Here is a 19,205-nt window from a genome sequence, read left to right as displayed (position 1 = left end):
TCTCTGGTGTCATTAACTTTAGAATATAATAAATTGCTTTAAATGACATCTGTTGGCTTGTTCAATAAATTTTCTTAAGGTTTAAATTGAAATTCTATTGAATAGATATCTTCTCAACTATCCTAACCTAAAGCTTTTTATCTTAAAATGTTCGTTCAAAATTGTAAGAATAGTGTAACGGAATTTTCATGTGTAGAATGATTGAATCCTTGATCATGAAACATTTGTTAGGTCTAGCAACAAGTGTTGTTAAGTATGATGTAAAACCACTCCTGTGAACAAATCATTAACTATTTAAGAAACATCGGTCTTGATGTTCTTTTAATAGGCTGATTGTCTCTGTGGAAATCTTCTTCAGTCTAATATTGAATAATTAATGAGAATCTGATTTATGGAGTGCATGAGACAAAACAGATATCAGAACCCTGACAGGTGTCTATTAGAGCTGCTGGTGACCAAAGGCAGTGCCTCTACCACATAATCTTAAATTTTTCAATTAACTCTAAACCACCCATTCTTTTTAAACAAATTTGGTGATTCCCAATACATTTTTACTCCCTGCTATACAAGTTTACCTAGTTAGGCTGGAAAAACAGGTAAATAAGACCATGTTCTAAGGTTTGTTGAGAATGAATAAATTTTCACCAGTAAATTTTTAAAGCTTCTCAATGAAAAGGATAATTAGGAATCATTTTTAATGATGCCTTTATGTAATATATAGTTTTTTATTGGAAAAGTTTGATTCAGAAGACATAATAACATTTCAAAACAGCAAAACACCACTTTTTAGAAAGTTTTTGGAAGAAGATCAAACAATTTGAGTTTGTACTTCAAAAATTCTCTTGCAGCCCTGTCAATGTTTTGAGCATTTATTAAATTGTTTTCAAATTTAACAAATTCTCTTTCTCTCCCAAGGCTTGCAGATGAGATCAATTTGAGAAAGAAGCTTGAAAACACATTGGCTGATGCCCAGCGTGTAATTGCTGAGAAAGAAACCCATTTGCAAGATGCAAGAATCACAATCTCACAGCATCAAAATGCCCATCTTGATACTCAGAAGGATAGAGACAGCCTCCATACGGCACTCACAGAAACACAAAATGCATATGATACAGAAGCAATTGCCCGTAATGATTTGCAAAGTTTGGCAGATCAGCTTAGAGAGAAACTTGACTTTGAGCGACAAGTCCATGATAGGGTAGGCAAAATGCAATAATTCTACATGTTGTCAAATAATACCAAACAACTGGTTGCTAAGTGGTTAAAGTATGCAAAATATAGTTTTTTCAAACTGACAGATAAACAAATCTCCCTTCCTCAAGTTTTGCATATATAAAATTTATTGGATATGGGCTATGGCATAACAAATTAACTTAGATGGATCTTTCTTAATGGGATTATTTTGGATAAAATGTTATGTTTAAGTGATATATGTGAGCTTTATGTTTTTCTTTACAGGAAATCAGAGAATTAAAGAGTCATCTAGCAGATGCCCACCAATCACTCAGGGTTATGGAGGATCGCCTGCATGAACATAACCTTCTTGATGACAATATGGCTAACATGCTGGCTAAAGTCAGAATGCAGAGTGAAGCAGAACTCAGACGCTTCAAAGAGGAATCTGAGCTTGTATATCAAAATGGGGTAAGACAAACTTGACAACAGCTTGGTCTTTTAATTTTAATATTTTTCCCACATTTCAGTTACATCACATAATGGTGTAATTTCAACTTTAAATAAAACAATACAGAAAGTTCCACCTTGGCCATTTTTGCAATTTTAGAATTATAACTTTTAATCAATTTTAGAAACTGCAGCCTTCAAACATTTAATTGCTATAGCTTGTAAAGAGAAACCAAACCCTTTGGTACTTCACTTGCTACTTTTGTCTCTCAGAGGATTTAAACTGAACACTATAAGAGAACATCAACCTTCCTTAGTACTGAAGGAAGTGTACCAAGCTTATTGAATTTTGAAAGCCTAAAAGGCCTTTCAAAGTTGCTAGAGCTTCCAAAAACTAATTATTTCTCCTGTCAAGTCAAATGTATTATTGCCTCAAGCCCTGACTGAGGGGAAATACCAGTTAGTCAGAGATACAAAATATAGCCCTTCTCATAACACCCATGGTAACTTAAAATATTGTAGGATATTTCTAACTTGGAATGTTTTCATGCATTAGTTGCAACAAATCAAACATGAGCTGGAAAAGGAGTCTAAAGCCCATGCTGGTGCAGTTGAAGAGAACATTCACCTCAAAGCACAAATTGATCAACTGAATCAGCGCATCATCAACTTGGAATCAAAGGTAATGATATTGGTACCATTTCCATGTTATCCCAGACTTCAATGTATCTCATCCATGTTATCCCAGATTTCAATGTGATAATGAGCAACACTTTTTAATGACAGACCATTTGAAGGGAAATTCCTTTTTCAAACCCCTTAAGATATTTTAGCATACATAGAGATCCAGCAAATGAAAGCGACAGGGCTTCTCAATATTTTTGAAATGGCAATGCTGATCCGTTTTAACAGCGTGCTCGTGGAATAGTTACTATTTGGTCATTTTCTTCCCATAAATATCTACGAATGTTTTCTATCGGCCCAACATTAGCTCTAGCTTATCACTGCTTTTATCAATCCTTCGCTTTTTATTGCAGTGTGCAAACACGGAGTATCAAAACTCATCTCTCATACAAACAATGGAGGTAGAGAGACAGCAAGCTGCCAATGCAATCAAGAACTTGGAAGAAAAACTGCGAACAATGCAGGAGAACCTGAACGAAAAAATCAGGGAACTCGGGATGGCCTACAACTCCCACCTGCCGCTTGATCTGGAAATCGATGCTTTTGCCACCTTACTTGAAGCCGAGGAGAGAAGGTAAGAAAGAGCCTCCATTATATATTGTAATTGGTACCTAGCAACCAAAGGAACTGAGGGGCGTGCTTATTGAGTAGTGTCCTAGTCCTTCTTCTCGTTGTGACTACACCTTGTGATTCCTATACGGGGAAAAAACAGAGAGCTAGCAACTTCCTCACTCTGAGTGAAAGACTGGTCATGTCAGGAGCTCGAGTCACAGACATTTGGAACTGTAGTCAGATACCCTAACCACTGAGCCATCTCTTTTCGCTACTACTCATTATGAATAGCACGATTCGCTTAGAGGCACATTCGCTGTACCTTTGTATTAATTGACTCTCTTTTTCTTAGACTGACAGCGACTGCCTTGAATCATCCAATAATGACCACAGGAAGAACTCACTATATTGGACGACCTGTTTCGCCTATGATTACTAAAGCCACTACTGCTCCACCAACACTTCTTGAATCGAGAACGACAATGCGACCAAAGACCACTGCGAGGCCCAAATCAGTACCAGGTACGTAAAGTCTGCTTTTAAAAGCGGGAAATCAAAACTGCTTGGCTGTTAGATCGGTTGACTGTTTCATCGACTTTAAGCTGATTTGCAACAAATGCATAATGCTAGTCTGCTTTATTATCACTCAACAGTTAGTGTTACAAGGTTTTATCAGTATAGCATTAATCATAAATTTGCCAGCTTATTCGAACCAACGACTTTATATTAAAACTTTTGATTTCAGATCGCCCAGTGAAATCAAATGCCAGTTTACCTCTCTTGACTGGTTCAACCAGAAGGAGAAACCTAATGGAAGCAAATCCAGCATGTAAATAACTTAATACCTAAATTAATGTTTTAAATTCTATTATAAAACTTACAGCCATTGTTTAACCATCATAAAATACACATAGCTTCTATTCATATGAGTATGCAAGCATTAAGTATGCTACGAGTTTTATAAATTGAAATAAGAAGAAATTCCGCATAGTATTTGAATAATGTTTCCTAAAACCAAAAAAACTAACATATAAGATTCATAGAGACAAATTCTAGAATCTAAACCCTAAAGAGAAGTCTTTTTTAACTAAACATATTTCGTGCATCAAAATTGATTTAAAGCTTCTGTTTTGAAGTATTAATCACGTTAAGTCAATAAACAATTACATTTAATCTAATTGATAAAATTTTTCAAAGGACAGACTCAACTTTATCAATCGATATTTGAATATCTTTCAAGGAGAGTATTAAACCATCTTATTTGAGCACCAAAATTAAAAAACACAAAGTTACTGCTTCTAAATTAAAGCTAAGAGTATTAATCAATTTGAGGAAAACTTTATATAATATTGTATGCCTTCTTTTTGTAGCCATGCTTTACTCGTCTTGCCCTGATCCAATTTCAACCAAGTCTGTGCCAACTCAAAAGTGGACTTACGTTCCAAATTATGTCGACTACCACAGCCCCGCCACAAGGTGAGACATTTTTCTAATTCCTATGCACTATCTGCACTTGCAAATAGGTGACATTTTACTCCGTCTTGTGCCTCATTACGATGACTGAGTTTAACAATAAGAGATAAATCATATAAAACATACATACCTAACACTCAAAACAATCAAATAGTCGAGTAAAAAAATCAAAATTTCAGAAGAGCCAGGATCCATCAAAGACTTATGAATCGTTAGCTTTCCTATCTAAATCAACATTCTCTATATAACGCAATTTTAAAATTACTATAAATCAATAATAAGCCAAAATCAATGTGTCCAAATTACCAAAATCAGTATTTGCTCAATATTTTAAATTATCATATAGATGACTATATTGAAAGTTGAGGATAATACTAACCACCAAAGAAGCTTCTGTAATCTTCACGGCTGTAGAATTGCCGGTTGTAAAATATTGACTGGCAATCATAAAACGGGGACCTGAATATTGCAGAAGACTTTGATGGCTAACAAAAGATTACTAACCCAGAAAAGCCAGATTAACAAATTTATCTTGATATCAATTCTCTTTCTTTAAAAGGGCCAAGTACAGTCGGCATTTTTCAAACCCCCCGGCTACAACCAGAACATACTACAAAAGATACACAACCACTAGCTAAAAAGTTAAGTTGAAAAAGAAAGATGTCGCTTGAAAATCACAGAAGCTTTGTTTAACTGCACCGGAGAGCAGACACAGATGCACCATAAACACATAAAGCAAGAAATATTATTGACTATTAAAGTAAAGATACACTATCTTTTTAAATCTAAATATATAATAAATTGTTATTAACTAAAGGTTTTGATTGTAAATATTTTATTAAAGTTTATATATAGTATTCTCACTCTAGGATTTCCATTTTCGGTTACTTTCATGCAAGAAAATAACCAATTTCCATAAATTTCATTTTGAAGCCTTTTAAAGTTTTCATGGATACTTTTTGTATACTCTTTACATAGATTGTCTTCTTATCATTTTATCAAACTTTTTTTCCAAGCCTATTGCTGTAAAACTCTCTTGTCCTTATTTCATTCTTTATCTAAAACGCCTTTTTCTTTCTTTAACTGTGCTTTTTTATTAGTAGGATAAAGATCGATTTATATTCACAAATAGATTTTTATTAGTCAGATAATAATTTGATTAAACAACACTTCGTTTTATGATTATATAGATTAATATATTATTGATTGAATATAATTAGATCTAGAATGTTTCGGGATGTCACGTTGAAATATAGAAATTGTAATATTTATTAAATATTATTCCACAGTTTAATTATGTACACATGATTGCAAAAGCTAGTGTTTTCTATGAACAATTTTTCCTCTGAAAATACAAGAAGACATATATCAAAGATGCAAGTATGACGATCCAATGAAGGGGTTTCATCATGATAAATGAGAGGGTGTACCCAAATACACTGAAATGAGATTTTCCTGCTTCAATACTATTAGTGGACTTAAAACTGAACACTTGAAGTTACTTCGTACTGGCTTTGAATCGTTGTATCGTCGAAGACATGGTGAAAACAATCATTTGCGAAATGCAGATGTTTCTTTGCAGAGAATGCTTTTACCATGTTTTGATGCCTTCAACCACATTTGATTTATTTCCATAAAGACAAAATGATTAAGTACCTGCTGACAACTTAAAAGCTGTGACAGCGCTGAAGTATGACTTCCACTATCTAAGTAATAAGTCGAAAATAGCTTAACATTATGCATGATTTTGACGTAATCTTCTTTCAATGTCGAATCGTTTCTTACCAATTTATGGCCCTCACTATTGGACACAGTAACATTTTTTCAAGCGTATATATTCTAGAGTAGAAGATAGAAATACCATGCACAATGGTTCGTCGACGTTGAAAAACGGTTTCCAAACTGGCGAAGACCAAAAATATTTATTACAGAAAGCTTCCATGTGCTTAAAAACAAATACAAGATATAATTTTTGCAGCAGGTGTGCAAAAATTGTAGCTGAATAAGAAAATTCTTGCCGATCTGTCTAGATACCTTAGGATAAATATGTTGGATAACAACTTCGTCATATAGTTTTAGCTGTCATATCAGTCATTGCACTGATGCTGCCCACGGTTGGGAAGCTTGCATTTTAAGATTCTCTATTTCGCTTTTAGCCATATCGGTAACGTGCGAATCCTCGAAGTGCATCCAGGAGGAAAGTTTGTCAGACTCTTCAATTCATCTGCTTTTCAGGTTAGATTTTTCAATATTTGTTTGACAAAATCGAGCTTTCAAAGTAGCGACTTTTCAAAAACAACAAGCATAATTGATTCGAGTCCATTACAAAATTAACACGATTTATCTTGCATTGAGACCCCGAATGTTATTAATAAGGCCTCCACCCTTCAAAGCTACTGATTTCTTTTAAATTTATGCAAACCCCGTTCTCCATCAACATTTATATCTTAAAAAGTCATATGAAATGCGAGGGGCAAATCACTCCAAGAAAATCTCGTACACCTTTTGTGAAAATCTTATTGTTTTATATAAAAATCCCTGGAAATCCTTTTGTTTTAGGGAAAATCTTGTACGCTAATTGTAAGAGTGAATCGCCCCTCGATGGAATGGTCCTAGTGATTTATGCTTGTTGTCAGGGAATTCTTCAGCAAAATAGTACAAGTTCCCATTGAAAGTTTGTATCTTATTGTATTACTTTATCAGTGACGAAATTATGGGGGCATGGGGACCCCTCCAAATGAAAGCCTGATTTTATGCCATTTTATTATATGGAAAGGCTTCGACGTTTCAGACAAGGGGTTTAACCCCACACTATGACCCTTTCTGGCTATTGGTGTGCTAGCATGTGCCCCACCCGTATTTTCATACGCTTGTTTATTGTAATATACTGCAACTCTGAATGTAAATTGTTGGTTGTAGGATGAAGAAATTGGCAGCTTCATTATTCAACAAAACGTGAGAGGGAAACCTGTCAATGTTTTCCGTTTCCCTGGAAGAACAAAAATCAAAGCCTCCACTAATATAACTGTAAGTTGAAAAGATTTTACTCTTTTTTGGATAGAAAATTTAACACCTTTTTGGTGAACCTTGCATAAAGATTTTTTTCAAATAAAGTAATATGTCGTGTTTACATCTTTACTAACCTAGGTTTGGTCAGCTTCAAGTCATGCGAAGCACAACCCTCCGTCTGATTTCCTCTGGAGCGAACAAGCAAAATGGAGGAGTGGCCCCGAATGTACAACAATCCTTTGCAAACCCAGTGGACAGGTATAGAAAAATTTCTTGGCTTTTGCAAATCTTTTTAGAGGGTAACTATGTAGATCGTATGGTTGCAAAACGGAAGGATCATCCGCCAATGACGAATTTCCGGAGAACTGTAATTCTAGAAAGTTCTTTTAAATTACCCCTAAAAGTACCCAATTTTTGATTCACAAGAGATAACATCCACTTTCTTTAAAGGCATTCGACGGAAACTTAAAGGCAATTTGTCCCTCGTTGTTCTCAGAATCTCTTTTCATGGCCACGGTATTCATGCGTCGTTTATTTGATGTACAATTAACCAGCCAGAAAGAAGAACCACCATAACGTACTCTCCCTGAGCGAGTTGCTGTGAATTTCGTTTTGATTTCAAACGTCCAAGTCAATTTCGATTATATAAAGAATAGGCCTTTTTGTAGTGTTTACCAACATAACTAATGTCGGATGCTAGAAATGACAGAGGAAGACCCTCTTTTAATGCGACGCTTTCAAGCTAGAATTAGCCAATCGTGGAGGGGCGGACTGCCTTCACGTGGCTTTAGTCACCAGTCAATCAACTATTGGTCAATTATTAAACGTGTTGTATAACGCTTTTTGATTGGTCGGTTTTGATTGACACATGGCTTAGCCGCTTTGTATCTGCTGATTGCCTTCAACCTTTCCGGTTGCGTTGCAAACTACTCTCGTATGTAAACCCATAAAATAGCAACAATCTTTCCTCTTAAAATAACTCTCAAATGTAGCTTAAAGAATGAAGAGATCTGTGAATGATCCGGCAGTTTTTTCTTACTTCTTGTTGGAATCACTGAATCTTAAAGGAACAATTTATATGAACATACACTACAGCTATACTGATTTCATTGTAAATATCTGTCTAATTAGCAACTAATGTATTCATTATCATATAGGCTGTTGCCTGGACAACTTCTGCTTACCCTTATGGAAACCCAAACTACATTGCCACACGTGACTATGAAGACAGAAGTGATGAGTATTTGTACGTTATTTACTTTGACATCTATATTTTTTGGGGAAAGTACCTCAATTTAAAATTGAGATATAATGTGGAATTGATATCCCAAAATAGCAGAAACCTTCATGTCTTGTTAAAGTAAGACTGTTTGGATAAGTTTATTAATCATTGTTGCATAAATTATCATTTTAAGGCTGTTTTGGCTTGGCAGTGTCAGTGGTTCCAAGTTTACCATAACAGACGTTTGAGTTCTACCTTAATGAGAGTGTCTATGTAGAATTGCATAGCCGTTTTTCGTACTGCCTTGCTACCTTTAACGTCCACTGATAGTATGAAATAGAGATTTTATAACGAATCCATGTTTCAAATGGAATTAACAGATGGATACTTAGATACTTAGGCATATTCTACATTTAGCTACTTTTCGGCTACTTGCTAGAATTTTTATCTTTTTTAAATTGCAACAGGCCAGAGGCAAAGCCCTACAGCATGTCACCACGCAATGCTGTCCATCCTAATCACACCAAAAGCAGAGTGGAACACCATGGCAATGATGGAAGAACCTTGAATGCTCAGTCGAGATCACAAACATCTGTTCCAAAGAACAAACCAAGAGCAGTGCGACCAGTTAAAGCAAACACACTAACAACAGGTGGAAACAAAGTGAGTTACCCTGCATAATTATGTGAATTTTTATGATTTATGATGCATGATCACATGAAGAGTGAGGACTATGACACTGCTAAATAAGCATGTTTACTTGATGTCCTTAAACTACCTTCAGAAGCTAGATAGTAACAAATGAAAAAAAATTATACTTTTACCAATTTCCTAGTTGGCCAATGATTGCTTTTAGCTATAATCATTAAAATATGCTTTCCATTCTTACTTTTTAAACCATTCTGTTATTTGAAGCATTGGTTTTCTTTCTAGAAGCAGAATGGCATCATACGCATGTCAAATTCAACAGGAGCCCTTGGGTATTCGAATCAGAATCATAGAGTAACATTTCAGTCACCAATGCCAGCATAGATGAAGACATATAAAAAGCACCTTAGCAACACATAATGGACCAGCAACTAAGAAATGAGCTTAAATGAGATAGTTCAGCTGAAGGTATAATTTTTCAAGTAGCCGCATTCTGCATTGAGACTTTCAAGTTAGCAGCATCAACATTTTGATAGTCTGGGGAAACTGGATGATTTTGGAATCTAAGCAACACTGACTTGGATGGAACATTATCACACACAACTAGATTGCCAGAGAAAAAAGGCACATAGGACAATAACCCTTTGACCGAATGATTACTTTACTTTGTATTTCAGTGTCCTGCTCCCATGATTCTGGTGGTTATTGCAATATTTCCCTTTTTTGAAAACTTTATTCGATCAAAAATTTGAATATGAAGTTTGGGACAATAATAATTTGGTTATAAAGACTGTGAAGATGGTACTTTTAGGCTTAAGAACTCCTAACCTCAGAAGAGTCATTGCAATTTTCCAATGCATTCAAAACCATAGACTTCATTCTGCTCAATGACCATCAATTTTGAGAAAAGTAAATTAAAATTTAATAAGATTCCCTTTGAAAAAGTACTGTGAAGCCTTTTCAAGTAGTTCTGGCACAAACTTGTGTTGTGTGCCAGGGAAAGCACTGCACAGATATGCATTATTTTAATCAGCATTGTTAAGTAATAGCTTTTTAATTATAAGTATGGTCACTATTTATCTGCAATTTTGGTATCTTAAGTTTTCTTAATGTAGATTTGATAGATTGGAAGAGAGGAATTTTCATCAAATATCAGAGATGATGAACTCACCTAGATCAAAGCCTCTACATTACCATCTTTTTGTTGTTAATTGGTAATAATTTCTCTTCTTTATATTGAATTTTTCCATTTCCATTCTTATAATCTTTTTAACATGTATTCCATGTATTTTAAGTAATGTAGTTTCTGAGCCTTGATTGAAATTTTTCCTGTAATAAAATCAAATAGGTATTTTCAACATTTTCTGATTGTATAAAGTAGACTAATTTGTAGAAGAAACATTGATTTTAGGTAAAATAATTATTACATAATCAAGAAATTTGAAAGTGTATTCATTGATTTATTTTTACTTTGGAAAAAATATTTGAAAAAAGTGGGGAACCTGTGTCCCTAGCTCCTATGTTAATTTTGAAGTGCTTGCAGAAATAAATATGGTCTGGAATCAGATGACAAAGAAAATGAGAGTTGCCATTTGCAGTGCCAGTGAAATAAAACTACGAAGTGTAGTATGCAGCTTTCTTTTGAAGATTTTGAGGAGGTACATTTAACTACCTCCACGTGAAACATTGCTGCTGGTAAGGTCTCATGCACTCTTTTTTATAAGAATCAGGTTCTCTTTCTGAGGCCAATTTTCTTATTTTATGGGTAATTTGAGGCTTAGGTAGTCTTAATATTGTCTTTATGTCAACACTAATTTGTGTACAACTACATATTAGCAATTATTTCCAAGACAACTAAACAACAGTTTTGCAAGACACTTTTTAGTTTTACAATTGGTTCACTGAATCATGGTGTGAAACACATGCATCAGTTTGGTTACTTACTGGCAACAACAAAATGTTATAATTCAAGCAACAGTGAAAAAAGAGAAGGAGAAGATGACTTTACTTATAAAACTGCTAATATGTGAGAAAAAAGGATTTTTTTTTTACCTTTTATCAAAATTTAACAAAGCGTGAGTCATGATCGTTGTCCATAAATCTCCTCATTAGTAATTTAAAAAACAAAAGTGTCAACTAAATTTCTGTTAAACGTGCATCTTATCTTCAATCGTTAACTCCTAAAGGCTTTACAACCAATCTGTAGCATTATTTCACCTTTTCAGCAGGCACATGCCACTTGCCAATCGCACACCCATCCATCCATCCATCCATAACAGCTTTTTCTTTGCTGTTTATGGCCTAGGCAGAGCTATATAAATTTAAAAGAACTACAATTTTCTCCATTATGTCACAGGTAACAACGGTGAAAGCTCAGCAACAGACAGAGAAAACATTTAAGTTGCTTCAAAATATCCACACCCTGGCCTGAAAAGAAGATGAGTTTAAATTCCGCCAAGATTCGCGCAAAAATTTATGAGTAGGAACGAGGCAGTGTGATTCAAAACGAGGAAGGAGACTCGATTATTTTTATACACATCAGAATAACGCACCATTGCATCTTTTCTTATAAAACCTCACCCTAAAGGATGTGCTCGTAGTTTGATAATTGAGAGTTTGGAATTATGTTATCATTGAACTTTAATTGTAAAAAATGATAAAGCCCAACTTGTTTTCTGCAGCAAAAGCAAGCCATAGGCTTTTTGGGCCATGGATTTTAAGGGATCCCGTGTGTTGTATGACAAATTATACTTAGGTAACTCAGTACCTTTAATTACCATAACTCGGTACCATAATTAAAAACACTCATACACGATCATAAATTATCGTTATTCTAACTTGCATCGATTAAAATTTTGAATTATTTGTATTTGAAGTACTATTTCGGCCACAGATTACTTAATTGAAGAATTTTCTCTAAAAAGGCCAAGAAATCAATTCTAAAAACAGTTACTCATATTTTCGTGGCAGAAAGATTTTCATGGAAAAAATATAATATTTTAAATATAAATATTATTTTGGCAATTGCTTGTTGTTTGTGAGACAATATTTCGATACGAATTTTACCGACTTTATTCATAGTTTTAAAGCTAGATACTCTGGAAAAATGTGATACTGCAATCAGTTATTAATTTGTGAATCTTATTGTTAATCTTATGTAAGCGCTACAGTTTTATGAAAAGTGAACTGAAATGTCAGTAAAACGTTTTCTTTCATTTCAAAAAACACTCAAAATAAATCAAAAATACATTTTTAGCAAAAAACAAATTGTTAAAAAGAAAGGTTAAAAGGATTTACAGCACTCCTCGCTTTTCATGAAAAATTGTATTTGGACTTGTTTTTATGCTATATATTATTATTGCTTCTCTTATAAGTTCCCATGTAGACCCCTCGTTTGTCAGTGTTATGAAGAAAGGATCCTCTAAGTTTTCGTTTCTTTTGTTGCAATCTTCGGTTGTGCCTTCTCTTTTTTCTTTGCATGAAGCTCTTTGAGATCAATGTTTTCTTTGATCCAGTGACATTTTGCAGACCTGTCTCTCTATTTTGGTTATTTGTTCCAAACATTTTTCTGTTAGTTTCAGAAGCGCCATTTCTAAAAATCACAAAGATTATTAAAGCCTAAAAATTTAGCTAAACGCTATTTCACGATTTTTAGGAAACGATAATTTCTACCTTCAAAGTACATATTAAAAGAGCATCTGTTCTACTAAGATATTTAAAAAAATTGGGTATGATTAAAATAAGACTGTATTGAAAATTACATGATGCTGTTTAAATTTAATCATTGACGAATTAATAAGCGCACAAACATTTTCACGTTATTTTGGTGTTTTCAAGAAATACGTGAAAAGCTACGGATCTACAAGAAAAATTTCGTTCCTTAAATGAATGTTAAATGTCTTGCTGGTGTTTTATTGTTCCGAATACGTTTTTTCTAACAATTTTTCTTTGAAACCTTGAATCTTATCTATTTATCAACCATTGATTCAAGGGGGATTTATCGAATAATGAATCACCCTGAATGAGGTTTGAGGTTTTTAGTGTGATGCAATTTAAAACTTTTACTAATTTTACAGATGTTGGCTTACCGTAAACCACTAATGACGTCACTGGTTTCCAGATTGTATGGTTGTCGATTCTGCGCTATCTTTTTGCTGCTAATGAAGCTCTTTTGTTTACCACTGATTTGCTTGTTTTCCATTAATCCTTGACCATCGTCATAAGGTAACGCCCCTGTCATTGGATCTGCAAGCAATGCAGGTACACTCACACCAGTCAAGAGGTTTTCTACTGTTTTGGTTAGTGCATCAGTGTACGAAACTTTGTTATCAGGCAAATCGTCTTTTGCTGTATCTTTTGTTTTTAAAAGTGGATTTTCTATTTCGGTTGTGTTATCGTTCTCTACTTTCCTCACTAGCCCTGTATACCCTTCAATTAATAAAGGTTTGCTTGATGATGACTTTGTTATGTACTTACTAAGTTGATCTGACATGTATTTTTCGGATTGCTGGAATCTCTGAACACTATCTGCTTGTTTTGGTTTATTGCTGAATTGCAATGGTCTATCTTTTTCTACGTTTCTTTCTTTGCTCAACTTTGTAGGCAAACTAAGATTTAGTTTAGTATTTTCCTCATTTTCCCAAGTATCTTGACTTTGCTTTTTGTTAAAATCTGCAGCCATGTTTCCATTCAAATCAGAGCTTGAGATTGCTTCTTGTTTTATTCGTTCCTCAATAACCTGACCGAATCGCTGTTTGTTGTTTTTTTCACCATATTTCTCTGCATTTTCATAATTTTCTGGCATTTTTGTCCGACTTACAGCATTACCATCTGACTGACGAGCCAAAGGTTTATCGTCATTTGTCTTCTTTGGTTCCAAGTCCGATTGTCCCTCAGCATCATTACTCATATCTCCTGGTGACGTCATTTTTTCGAATGAGGGCGTTATTTGATTCACCTCTGACTTCTGTGAATATGAGTTAGCTTTCTCAGTAACATCGCTCAACCTTCTTTGATTTTCATGCTCTTGTAGAATCCTTTTGAAATTGTCGATCTCGTCGCTGAGCAAATGGAGACTTTTTAGCATTCTTCTTCGTTCTTCAGTTTCTCTGCCTGTGCTTATCAATTTTGCTCTGAGTTGTGCACTACCTTTTGATTCGTCAGCCTCAATAGAGCTCTTTTGGTTCTCCAACTCCTTTTCAGTATTCTTCTCCACATTACCCTTTAAAAGTCGCAACAGATTAGAGACAACTTCGTCATACAAAAACAGTTTTCCTTTGTTTGGATTAACTTTGAAACTTTCCATTGGACTTGCCCTTGACCTCGTCTCCTTGTTATATTCCTTTGTAGTAGTATTCTTCTCGCCAATATTCGCCTCTCTTTCATCTTTCTTTTCCGTGTGCGACACGCCTGTATCATTCACTGATGTCATATTTGCTCGTTTAACGAAACCACTTTGTATCAACTTTCGTTTGATTGTCTTTATAAATTTCTTAATAGCACTGTCAGATAGGTTACCGTTTCGTGAAATTTCTTCTTTTGCAAAACTCGTTAATCTAAGTACATCATCGTCATTATCATCATCTTCATCAATGTTTTGATGCATGTCATTATTTGTTGGATGCATGTCATATTTTGTCGTTGAGTGCACACTTTCAACCTTATTACCAGTTTTAAGCATTTTGACATAGTTATGTTCTACCATGAGTTTAGAATCTCCGTGAATAGGTCCCAACATATTTTCGTGGTCACTGAAAGCCGGTGCCTGATTAACACCATTTTGTTCAGGGTGATCATTTTCATGAGGCAGCTGTAGCCCATTAAACTGACTTTCATTGTCCACAACCAACTGCTTAGGTTCGCTATCAACATTTCCTGTAGGACTTTTATCAAATTCTACAGCAGGAGATGGGTGCCCATGAACTGGATGTAATTCCTTAATCCCATTTCCTGAACTATCTTCATTAGCAGTCAAATCAACGACTTTTGTACTTGTCTCGTGCATCATCTTTGGTGCGTTGTGTTCTTTCACTCCCTTTTCTACCACCGCCACCAGCATATCTTTTTCATTCACCCTTTTTTTCTTACCATTACTCACACCTTTTGTAGGCACATGTACCTCCTTTTGTAACCCTTTTTCTTTCAAATTAATATTCTTGGTACTCCTGTCAAGATTTTCCTGACTCTGCTGAGCCTGATTTGTTCCAGTTGTACCACTTTCCATTTTCTCACCAAAGCCTTGTTCCTCGGCAACCATCTTTAGAGCACTTCCTTCTCCAGTTGACCAGCTCTGTTCTTCTTCATTCTCCTTTTGATTGACATGTGACAAACTTTCATCTTTTTTCACAGACATTGGCTCTGAGACTTTCTCAACAACCTCTATGCCTCTCTCTTTGTCACCAATATCGTTCTTTATCAGAATGGAACCATCCCCAATTACATTTTCTTGCTTTCTGACGCTTTTAGCTAGTTTTGGGTTCTTTTTCACTTCATCTGTTAACTTTTTAATGTAATCATTGATATCTCGTAGCTTTTTTATCATTTTATCTTTTTGCTTAGCAAGGTCCTGTCCATTATTCCTGGAAATCTCTTCCTTTCTGTTCAAACCACCTAAAATTAACAAAAAATAAATTAATTTGAAAGCTATAATAATGTGTTGTTGTTATCTCATAATCTAAACTCCACTAAAAAGTCACAATACAGATTTACAAGCTACGCCTCTTTACAAAATTACTATACAACTATACGGTACTACTTTGACGATACCTTTAGGAGCAGAAGGCTATGACTACCCCGGGGCTATTTGGGCACAGATTGAAATCAAAACTTCGATGTTAAATACACAATGTAAAATAAAAACAAATTCAATACAATGAAAAGGCGAGCACCTTTACCTAAATGGAAAATGGTGGATGCATCTGTGTGGTTTATTACGGAGTATTATCTTTTCTATCAAATCAACCAAAATTTTGGATAAATTCCAGACATTATTTTGCTTAAGAAATACGTTTTGGAAAATTGCTTGAGATCAAATTTAGCTGTAATATATTGCTTTTGTTAAATTGCTATGTTCTATCGTCACCCTAAAACTCACCATTCTATAACGCTAGAAATATTTTGCAGTGCAATTTATTGAAAAACATAAAGATAAAATATTCAAATATCACAGGTTTGAATTTTATTGTTTCAAACTAATGACCAAGTTTGATTCCATTTTTATGATGCTAGTTCCACTGTATTACAAAAACGTTTTCAAGGATTTCATTTAGTTCAATTAAGCAGGCATGCAAGAAACAATGCAAAAAATATTAATTAAGTAGACAATTGAAACTGATATCATCACATACCAACGTCCCCAACGTTAAGATACTTTTTTGATATTGGGAATATCTTTTCGTCACTCGGCAGCACGACCCCAACTGACAAATGGCCTAGGCCTCCATGTTGTTTTTCAACACCCTCAATGTAGTATAACTTGTCCTTTTCAAGGTAAATCGTGTGTGACACCTGATCAGGATATCTGAAATGTGACAACATAGCAAATCACTATTTCTGCTAGGCTAGAGAAAATGAATCAAATCTTAATATTCATTTTAAATTTAATGTTATTAATTCAAAAGATATTGATTATATTTCAACAAGCCGCACACTTTTGTTTGATTCATTTGCTTCAAACTTTGTAAAGTTCAATGAAATTTAACAAACAAAAGATGTGAAAATTTGTTTACTGTAAATCTGTTTCATTCATAACTTAATGTAAAGTTTTGTCTGAATGCAATTCAGCAAAATTGAATAGTTCCTATTGAAAATTTTGCGCAGTTTATTGCTGCAAAAATTTAAAGATATTTGACCTAAACTGATGACCAGTTTATAAAAATGACAATTGTCCTTATTGACGTCATCTGTTCAACCTATGCATGCAAAATTTAATTTTTGTTTGTTTAAGATGATCCTCACTATCTAAGCATTTTGTTTTCAGTAGCGACGCCATGTGAGTGTATGAGGGATGGTTTGTCCCCTCTCTCGTAATCAAAATGCATCTAAATCCTTTTCTGGGAAAATAGATCTCTGATAAACAGAGGTTGGTCTGAAAACATTTGCCGAGGGTTGGGCCCTCTTGGTCCATTTACTTCAAGCTCTGCAGAGGATCTTTTCACAACAGACAAAGATGCAGCCCTGGTATGGTAGTCAAAAGGCATCGAGTAAATCTAGCTTTACTGACCTGGTAAATTCGTTATGTAAAGATTCCTCTTTTTGGTTTATGATTTTTCTTGGGCTAAGAGACTTTTCCTGTCCAATGAAGATCTGGCATGGGCCACTACAACTACTGTAAAATTTGTATTCCCCTGTTTCTGGGGCTTTGAAGTATCCACGCACTTTTTGTAAATAATTCTCCTTCTGCTTAGCAACAGCATCAAAATCGTCAATTTGATTGACAGCTAGCACCTTGCTGCTTTGTTTTAGTGATCGAATCGATGGCATCACATCTTTTGAACTTTTATCAGCAAGCAGAATCTCTTGTATCATGCCTAAGTTGATAAATGAAATTTATAATCGATATTTTAGATGCCGCTTTGAAGAAGTTTTTCATTACGTTGAAAGCTTGTCATATAGACATGTCAAGTCGTTGAAAGCTTGTCATATAGACATGTCATGTCGTTGAAAGCTTGTCATGTTTCCAGATTGGTTGTAAAGCCTTTAGGAGTAAACGATTGAAGATATACTTAGTTTATCTTATTTCTTTTGTGTCATTGTATTTTTGTCTTTGGATACTGTATTGGTGAAATTTTGAATTTCTCAGTGAAATATTGACAAATGTTCGGCTTAATCGATTGATTCTTCGCAGCCACAATTAAGCGTACACTTTTTAGACATTTGTATACATTTTGTGGGAAAAAATACTTAACGAGAAGGTAGAATTGATCAATCCGTAAACCTGTGACACTTTTCAGAATATGAAAGGTCATAGCATGGATCGAATTTATGATCGCATTGATCCGACCTAAATTCTGACGTTTTATACGCTGAAAAGAGTCCTAAGGAAGCTTCAGTATATCTCAGAATGGTGGCTATTTTGAAGTTTTTGCCCCACGAAACGTTTGTAAGCATTAATCTGCTGATCATTTAGAAGATCTATCAACTCTCTTCTTGGATATTGATGTTTACTTTAAGATATACAACATATTTCCTTTCCAAAACAAACGATTATCTAAGATGTCGATTTGATTAGATATTACAATCAAAGAGTAGTTTATAGGTCATTAGAAATCATAGAGTTAAAATAGCACTAACTACTATTTTCATATAATAATAAGGCAAATGAATTGTTAAAAAATGCAAGCTTGAAGAAGTTGTTTTCAGGAAGCTTGATTTAGACTTGTCTTAAACGTGTAAGACTACATTAAGGCTCCACTCCTTGTACTGGTTGAAGAACTTACCATTGTTGCAGCTGAAACGTGGCACAAGTGTGATTAAAACGATTATCAATTGAATCATATTGCTCGGATGTAATCCAGTTTCAACATTTTTCCTGACAAGATAAGATAATTTAAGAGAGAAACGAGATAACGATAAACCAATGCATTGTAAACTGTGTAATCAAGCAAAGCTTTGAAGGAACCATTCTTTGTTTATAAGCAAGTCACAAACATAACAGGTCTTCCAAGTCTTATTGTGACCAGCGTAACCTGGTAATTTTCAGTATAAAATAAAATGTTTCTAAATGAAGAAAGCAAAGAAAGCGATAGAGTTTTTGAACCATCTGGCTATTTTGGCCATCTCAACCCACTTCGCTTTTTTGGATGAAGAAAGCGAGGGGGTTTAAAAAACGTTAGCCAAAACAACTACACTGTGGCATTGAATTGTACTGTCAAACAGTCCTTTTCTGTTGTTCAGCACATGGCTTTTTCTACTCACGTAATAACTTTCTAAGGCATTTCACTACATTCATACATACATTTGTGTGTCAAGAAAATTCCTTGCGAGTCTGTCATAA

The 19,205-nt window shown here is 34.6% G+C and overlaps 3 protein-coding genes across 4 annotated transcripts in view; 1 reads left to right on the top strand and 2 right to left on the bottom strand.

Annotated features, from left to right (window-relative positions):
* The window catches only part of LOC135695297 (lamin-A), a 10,401-nt gene extending 764 nt beyond the window's left edge, over positions 1-9,637 (top strand). The window contains exons 2-14 of one of the 2 annotated variants that reach the window (XM_065214314.2): positions 916-1,198; positions 1,459-1,644; positions 2,180-2,305; positions 2,661-2,881; positions 3,212-3,381; positions 3,605-3,688; positions 4,230-4,335; positions 6,489-6,567; positions 7,252-7,359; positions 7,480-7,599; positions 8,499-8,587; positions 9,031-9,226; positions 9,497-9,637. In XM_065214314.2, coding sequence (XP_065070386.2) covers positions 916-1,198; positions 1,459-1,644; positions 2,180-2,305; positions 2,661-2,881; positions 3,212-3,381; positions 3,605-3,688; positions 4,230-4,335; positions 6,489-6,567; positions 7,252-7,359; positions 7,480-7,599; positions 8,499-8,587; positions 9,031-9,226; positions 9,497-9,595 — 1,867 coding nt within the window. In that variant the 3' untranslated portion in view covers positions 9,596-9,637. The remainder of the gene's footprint in view (positions 1-915; positions 1,199-1,458; positions 1,645-2,179; positions 2,306-2,660; positions 2,882-3,211; positions 3,382-3,604; positions 3,689-4,229; positions 4,336-6,488; positions 6,568-7,251; positions 7,360-7,479; positions 7,600-8,498; positions 8,588-9,030; positions 9,227-9,496) is intronic. The other variant, XM_065214315.2, reaches the window with a different exon arrangement.
* The window catches only part of LOC148960558 (uncharacterized), a 24,825-nt gene extending 14,310 nt beyond the window's left edge, over positions 1-10,515 (bottom strand). Inside the window, exon 1 of the mRNA XM_089108997.1 lies at positions 10,383-10,515. The gene's annotated coding sequence lies outside the window, so the exon portion shown is untranslated. The remainder of the gene's footprint in view (positions 1-10,382) is intronic.
* LOC135695294 (uncharacterized) lies at positions 10,364-19,205 on the bottom strand. Its single transcript, XM_065214311.2, has 6 exons — positions 18,649-19,205; positions 17,433-17,739; positions 16,558-16,730; positions 13,300-15,820; positions 11,429-12,803; positions 10,364-10,540 (listed from the first exon to the last, which is right to left on the bottom strand). The coding sequence occupies exons 1-5, from the start codon at positions 18,704-18,706 to the stop codon at positions 12,557-12,559; spliced, it is 3,306 nt and encodes a 1,101-aa protein (XP_065070383.2). The 5' UTR covers positions 18,707-19,205; the 3' UTR covers positions 10,364-10,540; positions 11,429-12,556.

This window comes from Rhopilema esculentum, chromosome 2 (assembly GCF_057945365.1).
Source record: "Rhopilema esculentum isolate cy_ngs chromosome 2, ASM5794536v1, whole genome shotgun sequence".
NCBI lineage: Eukaryota > Metazoa > Cnidaria > Scyphozoa > Rhizostomeae > Rhizostomatidae > Rhopilema > Rhopilema esculentum.
The sequence above is the reverse complement of the archived record's forward strand: the minus strand, read 5'-3'. Positions and strand labels throughout refer to the sequence as shown.